Source organism: Molossus molossus, unplaced genomic scaffold, assembly GCF_014108415.1.
Source record: "Molossus molossus isolate mMolMol1 unplaced genomic scaffold, mMolMol1.p scaffold_m16_p_16, whole genome shotgun sequence".
Taxonomy (NCBI): Eukaryota; Metazoa; Chordata; class Mammalia; order Chiroptera; family Molossidae; genus Molossus; species Molossus molossus.
In genome coordinates, this window is record NW_023425351.1 from 55,001,942 (window position 1) to 55,018,502 (window position 16,561).

The 16,561-nt window shown below is 41.2% G+C and overlaps 1 protein-coding gene across 3 annotated transcripts in view; it reads right to left on the bottom strand.

Moving 5' to 3' along the window:
- The window catches only part of CSMD3 (CUB and Sushi multiple domains 3), a 1,073,312-nt gene extending 1,058,765 nt beyond the window's left edge, over nucleotides 1-14,547 (bottom strand). For all 3 annotated transcript variants that reach the window (XM_036263876.1, XM_036263875.1, XM_036263874.1), the window contains exon 1: nucleotides 14,370-14,547. In XM_036263876.1, the coding sequence (XP_036119769.1) occupies nucleotides 14,370-14,547 (178 nt within the window). The remainder of the gene's footprint in view (nucleotides 1-14,369) is intronic.
- Nucleotides 14,548-16,561: the final 2,014 nt, after the last annotated feature.

The window sequence follows — 16,561 nt, forward strand, 5'->3', positions numbered from 1 at the left end:
TAACAGGACTTTTTAATTTTGATCTTATATTAATAGACAAGATTTTGAGACTTAGAAATTGAAAACCCTCTCAATAATAAAATTATCTGTGGTTTCTTGCATTTTAAATTATCAGTAGATAATAAAGAAGTGAGTTTTAGGGAAAGTGAAAGGGGCTAGGGAGATGGAAACTGTGAAGCAGAATGTTGGTGCAAACATTAAAATAACATGAATCATCAAAGCAATCGATGTGGGGGAAATTAAATTACTATAAAATACTAGATCAAATTCGGTGAATGCTCTAACCTTATGAAGATAGACCATTCTACTTGACTCCTATGTATCAAAATTGGTATCAATTCAATGCCAGCATTTAACCATTCATAAATTCTTCTATTGCTCTTTATGTTATAGATTAAAAATGAAGCAAAATGAAATGTAATCTACTTATTTAAGTCTCCAGTTCAGACAAAAATAAGGAATAGAAATAGAAACAGAAACTGTTGTTTTCTATTTAATTATTTGTTTGGCCCTTTGCATGTGTTGACCTTGATAAGTTAGCTCAAGGCTCATTTCATATGAGTCACTACATAGAGGGGCAGGAATTTCAATTTAAATCTGAAAGCATTAGCAAGCCAGAGAGGAGTTCTGGAGCAGAAACTAACATGGAAAAATAAAATGGGTAAGAAGCACAATTTGCTGATCACAAACTGTTATATAACTGTACAAACACTGTTACAGAAATACATGTGGGATGATCATTAATACTGGATAAACTAGTTAATATCAGTTGGCTGAACAGATGGGAGTCAATAAACATTTTAATTGAAAATTACAAGGGAAATTACATTAGATTAAATCACAAAATGATGCATTTTATTGGAAAGTTTAAACAATGTCTGTAGAATGTTAGTACTTACCTATGAAAAGACAAATATTTACTATATAAGATGTAAATAAAGGTGGTTATATCATTGATATTTCATGATAAAAGAATCCCATTGAAGTCCAGCCAGTGTGGCTCAGTGGACTGAGTGTCGTCCCATGGACTGAGAGGTCCCGGTTCCATTCCCGGTCAAGGCACATGCCTGGGCTGCGGCTCAATCCCCAGTAGGGGGCCTGCAGGAGGCAGCCAATGGATGTTTCTCTCTCACATAGATGTTTCTATCTCTCTCTCTAAAAAATCAATAAAAACATTTAAAAAAAAATATCTCGTTGAAGAACTAAGCAATTTCACAATGACCAAATTGGTTTGGTATTATGTTCACAGAAAACCTGCTTCAAAATAAGAACTATGTCTTCTTTTAGATGTGTGTGTGTGTGTGTGTGTGTGTGTGTGTGTGTGTGTGTTTAAAGAGAGAGTGAGGAAGAGAGAGAGAGAGAGAGCGACATCCATGGGAGAGCAAACCATGTGAAAGTAAACGCCTATTGGCTGCCTCCTGCACGCCTCCCACCGGGGATCCATCATATGCTCTGATGAGGAATTGAACCCCAACCCTTTGGTGCACGAGGAGACACCCAGCCCAGTGAGCCAAATGGCTAGGGCTCTATATTCTCAAAGTCTAGGCCAGGGCTTTACATACATGCTGGTCTTCAATAAATGATTGATGGCTAAAGGAATGTGTTGGTGAATCACAAAACTGATTAAATAAGTCACTGGTTCTTTTTGTGGTCATAAAATCTACTGACTTCTGTATCTTTTACAACTAACTTAAAATGTGTTAAAGCTACAATATTCAAGTCAAGGTAACACTATTTTAATAAAAGACATAATAAACCAAATGACTTTAACCAAAAGAAAGTGATAGAAACAATTGAGGTAAGATTTACACAAACTAGCACAAGACATAACCTAGTATTGCTAACATCTTCCAATTTCTTTTGAGACCTTTGAGAATTTTGCTTTTGAAAGAATTAAGTATAATTAGGAAAAAGTCTATAAAATAGGGAGATTCCAATAATCTATGCAATGGCAGGTAAAAATAAATAGTGCTCTTCAAATTATTGAAAAATGGCTGATTTCTAAGAACTTACACACTGATAATATTTAAAAATTAAGTTCAAAATGTCATTTCTGATTTTTATCTATTAATATGTTAATGAATACTGCCAAGCTAACAGAGATATTAAAGATTTCTTAGCACTTTGCTAGAAAATTGATTTTAAGAGTTACTATTTGACTTCTTTTAAAAAGATTTAACAGATAAAATAGCACTCAAGTACTAGTAGGATTTATAGATGAAAGGTTTTTTTTTTGAGCCATGAACAGAGCATTGAATATGAATTCAATACAAGTAATCATGGGCCTGTCAGCATTTCTATTGCAAACTTCATTTAAGAGCGTTTATCATCTCTATCATCTTTCGAAGTTATGAAGCTGGAAGTTGGCACACAAATTAGCAGCCTGGATACAAATTTGTTTACACAAAAATTTGAATCAGTTCAGCTGTTTGGATTTAGACATTAGCCAAAAAACCTTAACTCAGGGTTTCTCCATATATGTGAACACTGAGTAAATATTTTGTCTAGACTACGTAGTTCAGTCAGTTAGATCACAGAGCCAATCAATCCAAGGTAGCCTGTGTTTCATCTCCAGGAGATTCAGCTGTATTTATTCTGCCTGTTCTCCTAACTTTGATTCCTTATCTTGTAGATGCAGCTTTTAGCAACACAGAGCTCGGTGTTAGATAGAACATGCAGGTAGATCAGCATAAATTCATTACCAACATTTGGGTGAAATTCAAATTATACCTCCAATAACATTAAGAAGAGTCATTTCTGTATATGAAAATCTAGTTTAAAGGTTGAAAATGAAGTCATTTCTAACAATTACAAATTACCTGAAATGAACAGTATCTTATTATGCTTTGATAGAATAAGAACAGAGTCATATTCAGTTCTCTATGTTAAAATACTCATAATAAAATACAGCTTAAACTTAGATTTTTAAATTATCCACTCAGTTAATAAACCTTAGGTACCCATTATGTGGTATTATAAAAGAAAAGAAAATTAACATTTTTTTCTTCAGAATTTCAAATCAGACAACCTTCACGGTGTAAACAAAGAAAAAACATGTCCCGAAAGAAAACTAAGATAAATATTTGAAAAATTAGAATAATATCAAATAATAAAACACAGCTAATTATTGTATTAAGTAACTATGAATGGGAGAACAAGCAGCTAATGGGAATGTGAACAGGTTTAAGAAACACATTTTAATTAGCAATCTGCTCTCCCTTTCCATCACCAAAATCACCAAAACAAAATGTCAATTTTTTTATTTAAAATTTCAATAAACTAAAGTGAACTATTATAAAAATAGAGTCCATTGTAAAACAGAGAACTTGGCCCTGGCCGGTTTGGCTCAGCGGTTAGAGCGTCGGCCTGCGGTCCTGAGAGACTCAGGTTCGGTTCCTGCTAAGGGCATGTACCTCGGTTGTAGTTTGTCCCTGGCCCTGATCGGTTGTGCGGGTGGCAGCCACTCGATGTGTTCCTTTCACATCGATGTTTCTCTCTCTCTCTCTGTTCCTCTCTCTCCCTCCCACTCTACCTGAACAAAAAATGGAAAAATGTCCTCGGGTGAGGATAAAAAAAAAAAGAACAAAAAACAAAAAAACAGAGAACTAGGCTGACAACCAATTTTCAATATTAAACAAAATTTTGGAATGCAAAATTGTGGGACATACACTTGGAGACAGAGTATAGTTGCACCTTTATCCCCGACTTTTGCCAACCTTGGATAAATCTACATCTAGCTGTGAGATGCAAAACTACTTAAAGAAAGAAAGTCTCATAAAAATAAACATTCAATGTAATAAGTAGGCTCTATGAACAATGTACAGTATATGAGGGCATTATTAGGATATCTGAGCTTTAAAATTTTTTAAATTTAGGTAAAAACAACATCTCTAAAATATTTACCAACAAAAATAATGTTTTAATAATGCAAGAAGTAAAAGGCTAGTTTATTTGAAAGGACAAAAATACAGTACTTTTGTAACACATGACAATACATTTTATCAAAGAATTTATATGCATATATGCATAACCAATGGACATAGACAACAATGCGGGGGTGGGGACGGGGTTGGGAGAAGGGTGTCAATGGGGAGAAAAGAAGAAATATTTGTAACAAAAATAAGTTAATAAGGCAAATTTTTTTTTAAAACAACGAAAAAGAGAAATCACTTAAATTGAGCCAAAAAAAGAAAATACATTTTATCATGTTAACAAGAAAATGTAATGCTATTAAATATATGTGTTTTTTTCTTTTGTAGATGTTCATGTATATTTTAATGCTCCCATTTAGTTTTTAGGTTAATCTTTAAATTGCATGCTAATTTTCTCATTTACCAATATTATTACATGTATGTATGTGTTTCCTAACACAGTTGCTTCAGGAAATACTATTTTAAGTCTGGTCAAGATTTGGGGGTAGACACAAGTGTATTTTCTTCTCAAGAAGCTTTACTCCCATAAACCAATTAGGAGTGAATAAGGAGGCTCATAAGGCAGCATCCAATAAAGAGAAAATGCCCTAGACAAGGAATTGAGAGACTGGTTTTCACTCTAGCTTGGCAAGGAACTTCATTTCTCTCACCTGTGTCCTCTTTCTGCGAAGACAAGCAGCTACACCTGTACATTTACCAGGTGCTCTTATGGAATGAAGTAGACTGTGTTGATGGAACTTGGATAAGAATTTTTTATTTTATTTTTGTTTTTGTTTTTAATCCTCACCCGAGGATATTTTTCCATTTTTTGAACAGATAGAGTGGGAGGGAGAGAGAGGAAGGGGGAGAGAGAGAGAGAAACATCGACGTGAAGGGACACATCGAGTGGCTGCCACTCACACGACCAACCAGGGCCGGGGACAAACTGCAACCGAAGTACGTGCCCTCAGCGGGAACCGAACCCGGGTCTCTCTGTACCGCAGGCCGACGCTCTAACCGCTGAGCCAAACTGGCCAGGGCAAGAATTTTTTTTTTAAAGTACCTTCCCTTGGCCCACAAAGCTAATGTACATTCCCTGACTACTCAACTCTAGACTAGATAGTAACAATAGGTTGTAAGAGTTTTTCTATCCTTAGAATTCTGTATAATCAAATGAAGATTAAGGGACCAAAAAGAAACATATTTATTTTCCAAGGATCATAATACATATGGTAAACAGTTTTTACACCCACATATTATTTTATATGCGAGGTCTATAAATTCATCTGCATTCATAAATTTTAAATTTTACTCAAAACACTGGGTTAGAATCTAAGAGCTATAGGTAAATTCAGTTTTTTTGCACTTAATGCACTAAACAGTTTTATGTATTTTATTGACATACTTAACATACGTATGATTGCGCAATTACTTCACTATTGCTTATAAAAGTAAAAATTACCTTTCACATTTATCTTATACAATCTTTTAGAGAATAAAGCAAGATGAGTAAAAAATGTTGAAAGTTACAGAAATGAGATGTTATATATTACTCCAACTCTGAGATATATAAATAACATAAATATTAATTTTAGGCTTTCTTTTAAATTAAATTCTCAAGGTCTTGGTTTTTCTCTTTAAAATGAAAGGTTTTATTAGTAACTTAGTCATTTACAGTTTTAGCTTCTGATAAGTCTATGAACTTATGAATCTGTTATCATTTCAGATTTTACTCAACAACTACCCAATCATATAATCCTGGAAAGTCTATGCACCTCCCTGGCCTCATGAAATGTGGATAATTTGTAAATGGAGATAATAATCTGTATGTTGGAGATAACAGCTGTCTCACAAGATGCTTGATAGAATTGTAAGCAGGAAAATCAGGGAGAGAACCACTATTTAAGATATAAATGATGCACTTAGTATAAAGGGCTTAGCACAGAGCTTCCATACTAATATTAATACTAATACTAATACTAATACTAATACTAATACTAATGCATGACAAAGACTTCTATACTGATACTGTTTCCCAAAACATAAAAATGTCTTATATCCTCTCTATATCTGAAGTACCTCTGAAAATTCTGGAGTCAACCAGATGTACTTTTTGTATAATAGAAAACTTTGCTTTTTCAATCTTATAAAATTTTAAATGCACTTCTACAGTCTATTTTCACTTATAAATTTCATTTCAAGGTAGTATCCCACTATATTTTTTAATGTAGTATGTTTTTAATTCTCGCATTCACTTTAAAATATATAATCACAACTATTTCTCTAAAATTAGCCAACATAAAGCAAAGAGAGGAAGAAGGCCTTTATAATCTTGAAAATTACACCTTTTAAGAGAATCACTCATTACTTTTATATATTTTATTTTCTGAACATTTAAACTCCTCAAACTTATTAGCATTCATTATTTTGGACATTTTACTCCACATCTTAAGAACCTTTAAAAATGTTTACATATTAATAAAACTGAAGGTCAACCCTTAACACTATTGACTGTTCTTGTACTATTAATATTTATAAAATACACTATTATTCCTATGGTAGAGTTTTGAATGACACCATTGCCTTGCACAGATCATGGGAGAGAAATATGTAGATGAAAATGCAGTGAGAGAGAATGCATAAATCTTATGTTCATTTGACTTAAACATAATAAAAATGAAGAAAACAATTGAGAACAAATTTTCTAGATTTAAAAGCCTTTCTTTTGTCTAGATTATAAAATAAAATAAGAATTTGATTTCAAGTACTATCCCTCAAAGTTCTCTGTGAGACATGAAAAGCTGTCAATACACCGATTTTATATTGTCAATAAATAGACCTTATTAAAAATGTGATTACTTACTATTTATTTTAATATACATATTATATATTTGAGAAACTGTTTTTATGACATAATTTATTTTTTGTCTTCTACAAAACAAGTGGTTAGCATTTTTTAAAATTTCACCACAAAACATATAATCACCAATATACGGTATCATTGATATATGGTACATAACTAGGAACTGTTGTGATTGTCTTCATTGGTGCCGTCTGAGCAAGCTCTGTGGTAAAATCGAAAAGGCATAGGAAAAGTCAGTTGAACATGAACTTGAATGTCAATGATCTAGTCTCAATTGTGGAGCTAATGATCTCTGTAACCTAGTAAAAATCACTTATCCTTCCTAGTCATGTGCATTTATTGTATAAAAAAACAATAGCACTGAACTAGCTGATATTTAAGAATCCTTCCAGCCAAGATGAATACACAAATTCATGTAATTACATTAATCGATCAATATTAAAATAAATCAACATTGAAATGCAACAGATGAAATGAGCCCGGGAGCAGGGGTAACATTTTAAAACTATGGGTCTGGCCCTGATTCATAGAGTCAGCACCTGAAGTAACTGGGTAATGGTGATAAGTAGACATTTCAGAGTGTTTCTCAAACGGATAACAGCCTGGGAACTTAGCCAAAGTGCAATAATAGCTAGTGAGAAGATGCTACATATTTTATTTCCTGCTATGGAAAAGTTAGGTTTGCTCGTGCAAGGGATAAAGTGTGTGAGAGTTCATACTGGCATTGCACATGGAAGTTTATTTTGATAATACTGATGATTACTTGTATTGGGCACTATATACATTACATCTATAATCTCCTTGTAAGCCTACTGATAGTCTAAACTCCTTTAAAGAGAAATAATAAACTAAAGCTCAGGAAAGTTGAGTGGCTAGCGGAATCATGATTTGACATCAGGTTCTGCTGGCTCCAGTGCCCAGCTCGTTCCACTTTATTCTGGTGGTTCTCACATTTTAGATGCATCAGAATTACTTGGATGACTTGTTAAAAGTGCCCAACTACCAGGGCATCTGATTCAATAAGCCTATGGTAGCAATCTGAGAATCGATATTTCTAACATATTTCCAGACTATGCGGATGCTACCTGTTTAGGAACACTCTGAAAACCACTGTAGTGCAACTACATAAGAGCCAATAGAATAATTGTGCTATGTAACGCCACATGATTGATGATCATTAATATTCCTGTGATCCAACTACAAGGTATGTGATGCATATGGTATGTTGTAAATTGAGATTTTTTTTTAGAAGAGATTTCAAATTGGGTTGTGGGGAACAAGCCATCATTCTACGGAAAATATTAATCCTTATGAATTCTCAGCTAGCGCCAAGAAATTGCTTAACAAAGGGCCTGATAGGATGACACACATTTGATGGCTGCAAGACTGGAGGCTTATGAGAAAGATAACTGTCAGTACCAAGACCATGCAAACTGGAAGACATTCAACAAATTGATTTTTCTCAGTGACTTTGGTAAAAGTGATATTCCTGATGAGAATGAGAGTCTCACAAAGGGCCCAATTCTAAGAAAATCTTGCAGACATGGAGATTGATCACCCTGGAAAGTACCATGAATAACCTACCCATTCATTTTGAGAGAAGAGATGAATTTGTTAAGAATAGTTCTGTTCTATCATCCTTACCAGACCTCATTCAAAATCCAAATCAGAATTGCCATTGTATCCCTAAATTATGCACCCCTTTGAATTATGAGTAAAGGGAATGGAAGAACAAATAGAAAGAGAAGTTTTGTGTTAATGCATGTAGACAAAATTAAGTTACCTTAAGTTTAATTTGTATCTCACACACGTTTTTCATGATCTCTTTATTTGCAAGCATTTTACTTCTAATCTCCCAAACACTGGAATTCAAAACACAAGATGGCATAATTTCTCAAATAGTCATGTTGCCTAATGTAATAGTTTCCTTGCCAGACATACTGTTGGGTGCTTCTAAGTTATTTTACAACCTGGACAAGCACTGAAAGTATTTGATATCCTGAAGACCTTTCTAGAGGGCCTGATAAATAAATAGAAGAGCCCTGGCCGGTTTGGCTCAGTGGTAGAGCATCAGCCTGCAGTCCAGATAGACCCGGGTTTGGTTCCCACTAAGGGCATGTATCTCAGTTGCAGTTTGTCCCTGGCCCTAGTTGGGTCATGTGGGTGGTAACCACTCGATGTGTCCCTTTCACGTCGATATTTCTTTCTCTCTCTTTCTCCTTCCTACTATTTCTGAACAAAATATGGAAAAATGTCCTTGGGTGAGGATAATAAATAAGTAAATAGAACAAAGTCACTGCTTGGGACACAGGGAGAAGTATATTCAGAGGCTAGAGAACCAAAGTTTGGTCCCTTTTATTGTTATTTCTCTCTTTCTCCTTCCTACATCTGAACAAAATATGGAAAAATGTCCTTGGGTGAGGATAATAAATAAGTAAATAGAACAAAGTCACCGCTTGGGACACAGGGAGAAGTATATTCAGAGGCTAGAGAACCAAAGTTTGGTCCCTTTTATTGTTATTTGACATCTTAGACAAGCCTTCGGCATCAGAGTTTGTTTCCACGTAAGTACAAGGGCATTATTAACATCCTACTTCTCTTACCTTTTTGTTTTCTCAGATCTCTTATAATAGTTTTACTTTTACTATATTTAGAACTATGTATAGATGCCATTAGTTCCTGCTTCATTGTATTATTTCACTGTTTCTGTAGAAACCAACTTGTGTGTTCAGGGGAAAGACATGTATACCCCAAATATATCCAGTTACCTCACAAAGAGTAACTCCAACTAATATCATGAACAGTAATAACTACTGCAACTAAGTCGATGCTCCTGGAGTACTTAATATATTGAGTAATTACACTACCTTTCTCTTTGAAGGATCTCAAAGGAGCTAGTATCAGGTTTTCAAGAGGCAGAAACCTGCTCCTTAATTATTTCTGCTCACACAGTTTTGCTACACTGGGGGGCACGCGTGCGCGCGCGTGTATATGTGTGTGTGTGTGTGTACACATACGCGTGCGCGCAATACACACACACACACACACACACACGCACGCACGCCCTCCCCAACCCCTCAACCTCAGAAGAATAGGGAAAATACGGTGCTGCAAAATGACATTTCAGGACAATTTCAACAAGGTAACTGTTCTGGGCAAGTTCGGCTCAGAACGCTGGGCGCCGTGAAGCCCTCCCAGGGCGGTGAATTGGGCTGGCTTGGCAGCTCCGCCGTGCAAAGCCTCCCGGAGGGCGCCCTGTTCAAGGAGAAGGGACTCCGCCGGATGCCGGACGGGTCTGTCTTTCTCTGGGCGTCCTGCTCCATTCCTATCCTGCAGTGCGCTGCAATCCCTGCGCCCCAGCGCTCGGCCTCCAGCTGGCCGCTCCGCCCGGACCCGGAGAGGGCCGCGCTCGACCCGGCGACCCTGCGCCGTTTCACTTGTTCCGCCCTCTCCTCGCGGGTCCAGCTCAGCCACTGCGGCGCTGGGAGCCTGGGTCTGGCCCCCTGCTTGCCTTTCAACGACAGGGCTGGGGTGGGGATGCGGGTGATCACAGGGGAGCAGCAATCCCGCTGCTGGTACCCCGTGAGGTTTTCCAACTCCCCAGCGCCGATTACAGTGAAGTTGTTCTGAGACGGCAGCTCGGCAAAGGGAGCTCTTGGCGCCTCAGCCAGATCGTTTGACAGCAGTGGCCGCAGCTCACCACCATCTCCAGTCCAGGGAACAGACACGCACTGCTACCTGCCTCCCGTTTCCTCCTCGGACCTCCCTCCCCTCACCCTCCATGTCAATCCATGTGGACCTCCTCTTTCTGCACACACACACACACACACACACACACGCACACACGCACACGAACGCGGGCACACACCGGGGTCCAAGTCAGACACTCAGTTTTAACCTCCGCGGTCCTCGGAAATGTCAGGGAGTCTGTCCTTCTAAAAGAAATGAATAAATACTCCCAGAAAAAATAGAAGGGAGAAATACCTGTCCAAACTGCGGCAGGACAGGGACCCCTGACTCAAACACAAAGGTCACCTCCCAGGTGTCTCAGTCTTGCAAACCTCAAGGGAAGGGTGGGGGGTTTTTTGTTTGCTGTTATTGTTTGCAAAGACATTCACCCACCCTCTTTGAAAAGCTCATTTTCCTAACTCGTCAGGTCAGACTGTCGTCTTGGGGGCGGGGAGTGAGGGTATCAGTCTCAGGGACCCCCTGGTGTGGCCACCCCAAGCTGAGTGGAAGGTCGTGAAGCTCTCCCACCATGTGGCCACCTGAGACAAGACCCTTTCCAGTTGTAATTAACTGGGGGAGAGGGTGTGGGCCTCCGTCTTGCAGAAGAGCTTTGTGGTGGGGGTAAGACTCCTTGGAGTTCCAGAGCACGCAGAAACATGGATCCTTCTGGAAGTCCGGAGTCCTAAAAGAAACCCCAGAAGCACGCCCTGGCGCAGGGTTCAGGACCAGTACACTGGCTCCCATTTGCTGTTGACCGAGGTCACTGATTCTGTGCCTTCGGTGCACAGGGTGTGTGCTCCCCGGGATCCCAGGAGACACAGTATGGGAAAGCACCCTCAGAGCGTCTGTTTACGTGGGCGGGACGTTCAAGCACGACTTGGAGATTCAGTTTCTATCTGAGTGAGACCTAAACAGACACGCTGCTGCTGCAGCTGCAGACTGCATTTCAGAAACCTGTGTGTGTGTGTGTGTGTGTGTGTGTGTGTGTGTTTCAGTTTGAAAGAGGCAAGCATCAGGTCTAAGCAGCCCCTGCTCCCCTCCCCCCCTATTTTTCTGCCCTCCAGTGCCTTTTATTTTAGATGATGACAGTGGAGATAAAGTGCCCAGAGAAGGCTGACTCTTCAACCCCACTCTGGAGGTTCAGGCCTACTACGGAAGGCCACTATGTACATCTTCTACTCTGAGGCATTTCCTCCCACTGAACTTCTTTGTCATTGCTGTCGAAGGCAGAGGTGAGACGGTGGAGAGGAGAAAAGTGTGGACACAAGGTGGAAATCTCAAGGCAGAGCTGGTCACTTGGAAGGCTGCGCACCTGGGACTTCCAGAGCCCTGGAGCTAGCCTGGATTAGGACCTGCAAAACCCTTCCAAGACTCTCACCGTGAGCTTCCCCTGGGCCGGAGAGTCCCGAAGAAACCGTGTGTGTAAGACAGACGCGGGCATAGACATTAGGGGAAACAACATGTATGACATTTCAGCAATGCCATTTTTAGGAAAGCCTTGAGACTAAGGTGAAATTGAAATAAAATAAGAAGGGAAAAGGTGAAGAAGCAGCAACTGTCAAAATTGGCACCGCCAGACCATAGGGAGCATGTCTAGAGCATACAGCCTAAGTTTGTTTCTCAGAATTTGAGGTCAGCGTTGCAAGTTGTAAAATTTAGCAGATGCCAAGTGGCAGATAGGTGACAATAAAAAAACCTTATTACCATTAAAAACATGTTTAAACGGTCCGGTAGAACATTGGTTTTGGACAGGACCAAAGCAGAGTGTCACACTCCTTTCTCCCAACGCTCCCCCCCCCCCCCCAAACTGGATATACTCAGAGGAGACTGATTATCTTAGTTCAAAGTCCTCGAGTTGTGAACAGAGGAGAGGGGTCCGGTTTCTGGTGCCATTTAAAGCAAATTAAGGCGTCCTTCCTTTCTATAGGCGCGTCTTATTCAGAAAATACGGTAGGTGCGGGCAGCGGGGCTGTATTTGCAGGCGGCGTGTCTCAGTGTATGTCAGGCTGCCTTGCTCTCTCTGCTTCGGAGACTCCCTCCCCCCACCTGCCCCCCCAGTGTGTTTTGGCTCAACAGGTATCACAGGAAAACTCGCGCTTAACCCGGGGTCTTCCTTTAGCAGGAGCCACCCCAACATTTTCCCTGCGAGGAGATGTCGCTGGCTCCCTGCGCCTCCCCCACGCCAAGCGCGCGACCAGCAGGCAGCCCCAGGGCCATCCATTAACGAACGACTCCCAGTGGCAGGCGAACTAAGCATAAATGTGAGGCTCCTCACACTTTGGATCGCCGACGAAACCCCGTGTAAGCAACCCGAGGGGCGTTTTGTGCCCTAGTCAGTGTAGTTATGCAGCTTAGAACAAGCGGTTTGGCACAGAGCAGCGCTGAGGGTCCAGGGTGGAGGGAAGGGGAGGGGGAATCGAGCTTTAAGGAGCAGGTTGAGATTACAGGGATGTTGCTGCCAAAGAGACCAGGGGCAACTTCTTGGCGTTTAGAGATGTAAATTAAAATTCAAGACGTGCCACCCATCATGGGTCTTAATAGAGGGAGAGGTAACCCAGCTCCCTCCACCCAAAACATGAATTATCATTTCCACTGAATGCCAATGGGCTGCCTTCTGGGGGGGGACAGCCAGCTGCAAGCTGGACAATAAACTGTTTCATAGAGACGCGGGCCGATTGCGGTTCAGAGAGGCACTCCTTCACAAAGGAAGAAGCGTCCAGTTTGTGTTGACAGCCTTGGCGTGCCTGGGCCAAGACACCCCCACCCCCCATACACACACACCGCCTACCCCTGACACACAGACACCCAGGATTTGAAACTAGCTTCACTGAAAGCGAGATCCATCGGGTCTATTAGAGCTGACATGAGTATGGGGGGGGGGGGGGTGATTGTTCAAAAATGATGACATGAGTCATAAACACCTCCTGAGTATTCTTTGCAGCAATTAATGGGCAGCAGGGTGCAGGATAAGTTGTGGAATAGAGCTAGGGATCTATTTTCTCCTGGAGGACAGTTCTCCTTCTAATGATCCTGACTGTCCCTTGCCTTCCTGTTTAGGAACAAATTTTACATCCCACCCACCACCTCCCCTTGTCTGTGCATGTGACACTCACTCTACCTGTCTGAACGCTGAGACTTACTGGGGATTTTCTTTTTGGTCGTCAGCTAATGACTTTCCTCCTACCTTCATTCATCCCCAAAGGTGGATCTTTATACTTCAAGGTGTCTCAGATCATTGTAAAGCCTCATTTTAAGCCAAACCTCTACCACAGGACCCAGGGAAGCTCCCCTACCATTTACCAATGGAGAAGAACCCACATAGAATTTATTCACATATGCATGAAGCATTTATGTAGGTGGGGGGATGCTTGGTAGACCTCTGTGCCCTAATGCATTTAAAATAATCACATTTCTAGCATGTCGGTAACTTTCCTACCTAAAAGGGTTAACAAAGCATTTACAGTAGTGTCTTTAATAAAAATATTCCAACCAAGGCATCAAATCCTACTGGTTTGACTAGAAATCAAGGTAATCCCCACCACCAAGAAAAGTCTTGCAGAGGAATTCTGCCTGGATATCCACTAGTTAGAGAGGCTATAAGAACCAACTCACGTCTTCGTTTGAGCATACTGCAAGAATATTTATTGAGCACAAGCTCAATCACTGCATTGAACGCCAAATCTGGCAAGCAAAAGGCATTTCCTATCTGAGGAGGAGGTGGAGAGAGCTGTGAATAAACTCCTTCTTCAGTATTATTATGATTATTTTATCAGTGCAAATTACAAAGTAACCTACCAGCCTCTCTCTAGTGACAAGTCAGCTCGCCTCCATCCAAAGCAGAGGGGACCCCCCAAAAGCAGACCTACCTTTCACACAAGACACCATCAATAAAAAGACGAGGTTCCAAAACGTAAATCCACTTTTAAACCCCATTTTCTTCATCAGGATGAAGTCTAGGCGGCCACATTTAGCGCATCTTCTCCTGCCAGGCTCCCGGGGTTTGGATTCCTTTGCTCGGCTTTCCCCTTTGCGGATCCCTTGCATATTATTCGCGAGCTCCTAATTTCTGCTCCTCAGCCCGGCGCAGTGGAGTTGTTGCTGTTGTTGGTGCGCGGTCACAGCTCGGAGTGAATGGTGTTTCTGGGATACCACAGCAACCTTGACGAGGACTCAACCATCTCTCCAATGGGGGCACAAAGTCTCCGTACTCTGGATTCTGTCTTTTCTTGTGCGTTTTTCCCCCTCCGCCAAAATCTACCTCAATTCTAGCTCCTTATAGCAACCACCAGAAACCACTAGTGAGCCTCTTAAAGCCCAGCTCGGCTCTCTGACAAACTCCCCACAATATTTGAAATTCAAGGGCTTGTGTTTTTTTTTTTCCTCTCTCCCCCGAATAGATCAATTCTGCCTGTAAAAGCAGCCCAAGAAATATTATGTTAGTGAGCTCTCCATTGCAGCCTGTGAATACAGAAGCATGTTAAAGGAATATTTTAATCAGAGGATCTGTATTGCTTTTGGAGAAACCGTGATGAAAATGAATTGGGCTCCATCGATGCCCACGTCGTTATAATGGGACATGTGTTACTACTGTAGTTGCAGCATATTTCAGGCGGGCGCCTCGCATTTATTATCCTGTGATTTAATCGAAAAAGGAGATCACAAAGAAGAATTTATTTGCACACGTGTATTTACATATTCAAATGCCTACGTGTAAGCAGGGAACCGGATTTTTATGATTCTGTACACCGATTTCATCAGAGAATCAGAGACCAGGGCGGAGGTGGGGTGGGGAGGCAGAGTCATTTCTCCAAATAGTTCGCCCTTTCCTCAGCCCTACCCCCTTTTCAGCTGATGTGTGCCGCAGTTAAACTACTTTATCGGTGGTAGTTATCTAGAACAGACTAATTTATCTTAATTCCGAATCTGTGCCGAATATGTAAATAGGAGGTTTCTTTCAAAACGGGATATGTATGTATGTATCTATAGGTCTGGACTTGGCAGCCCCACACACCGCTAAAAGGGTTAAGATCTTACAAAGGAAGAGCTCTCGCGCCATCTACTGGCCGCGGCTAACTCACCTGCTTCTCTTTCCGGTCTGCGAGGGACCCCTTTCCCCTCATCTGGTGTCAGGGAGCTGCGTCCCAAGCCCAAGGAGCTTTTTTGCTGTGTGTCAATAACCTAATCTTCTATTTTTTTCAGCTGGTCCTTTCCTAGATCTTATAACCAACAGGTTTCTTAGACGAGGCGCCTGATTGGTGATCTGACCTTTTCGGGGAGCCGATCCCATTTCAGGAGGCGAGGGGGGCTACAGCGCTGGAATAGATCATTGCCAGGGCTTCGGGCTCCATTTGCATGCTGAAGGCAATCAGGGAGATTAGCATCTATTTACAGGACTTAGTCAGAGTACTGTCCAATTTGAGTTTGTAGCTCTCCACACTGCCTACAAATGATGCCTCCCGTCCCATACACCGCACAAACACCCTGGCCCGCTTTGTCCCCGGCTCCAAGGTGGAGCTGCTGGCTCGGGAACGAGGCGGTTGCATCTGAACCGAGTCCGCTCTGGGAAGTGGGCACACTGCGAGCGAGCGTCTCTAAGGCGTGCGCGGTGAGTGGGTGCAAATCTGCAGCATAGGAAGGGTTCCGACTCTCCGGGTACGTGGCATCTTGTGATTCTCCCAGGGAGCGTGTGTGTGTGTGTGTGTGTGTGTGTGTGTGTGTGTGTACACGCGCGCTTAGTGCTGTAGTGAACAGTAAGAGTGCGTGTTACTGGAAGATGATGGAAGGTGTGATTTTTTTATGCGTGGGTGTTTTCCTGAGAGTGTGTGCGGTATATATGCGTGTGCATGCGGGTCTGTTCTCGTGTGTGTGTGTGTGTGTGTGTGTGTGTGTGTGTGTGTGTGTGTGTCTTAGCGAAGGATTTCTCTCCTGGGTAGGGAGCCTTAGCAAAAGGTAAAAGCTGTAGACGCCCAACTGACCTCATTAAATACAGAGAGAGAGGTACCTAATGGGCAACGTGGCAGAATAGTGCTCCTTCCCAACAGTGCCCCCCACCGTCCGC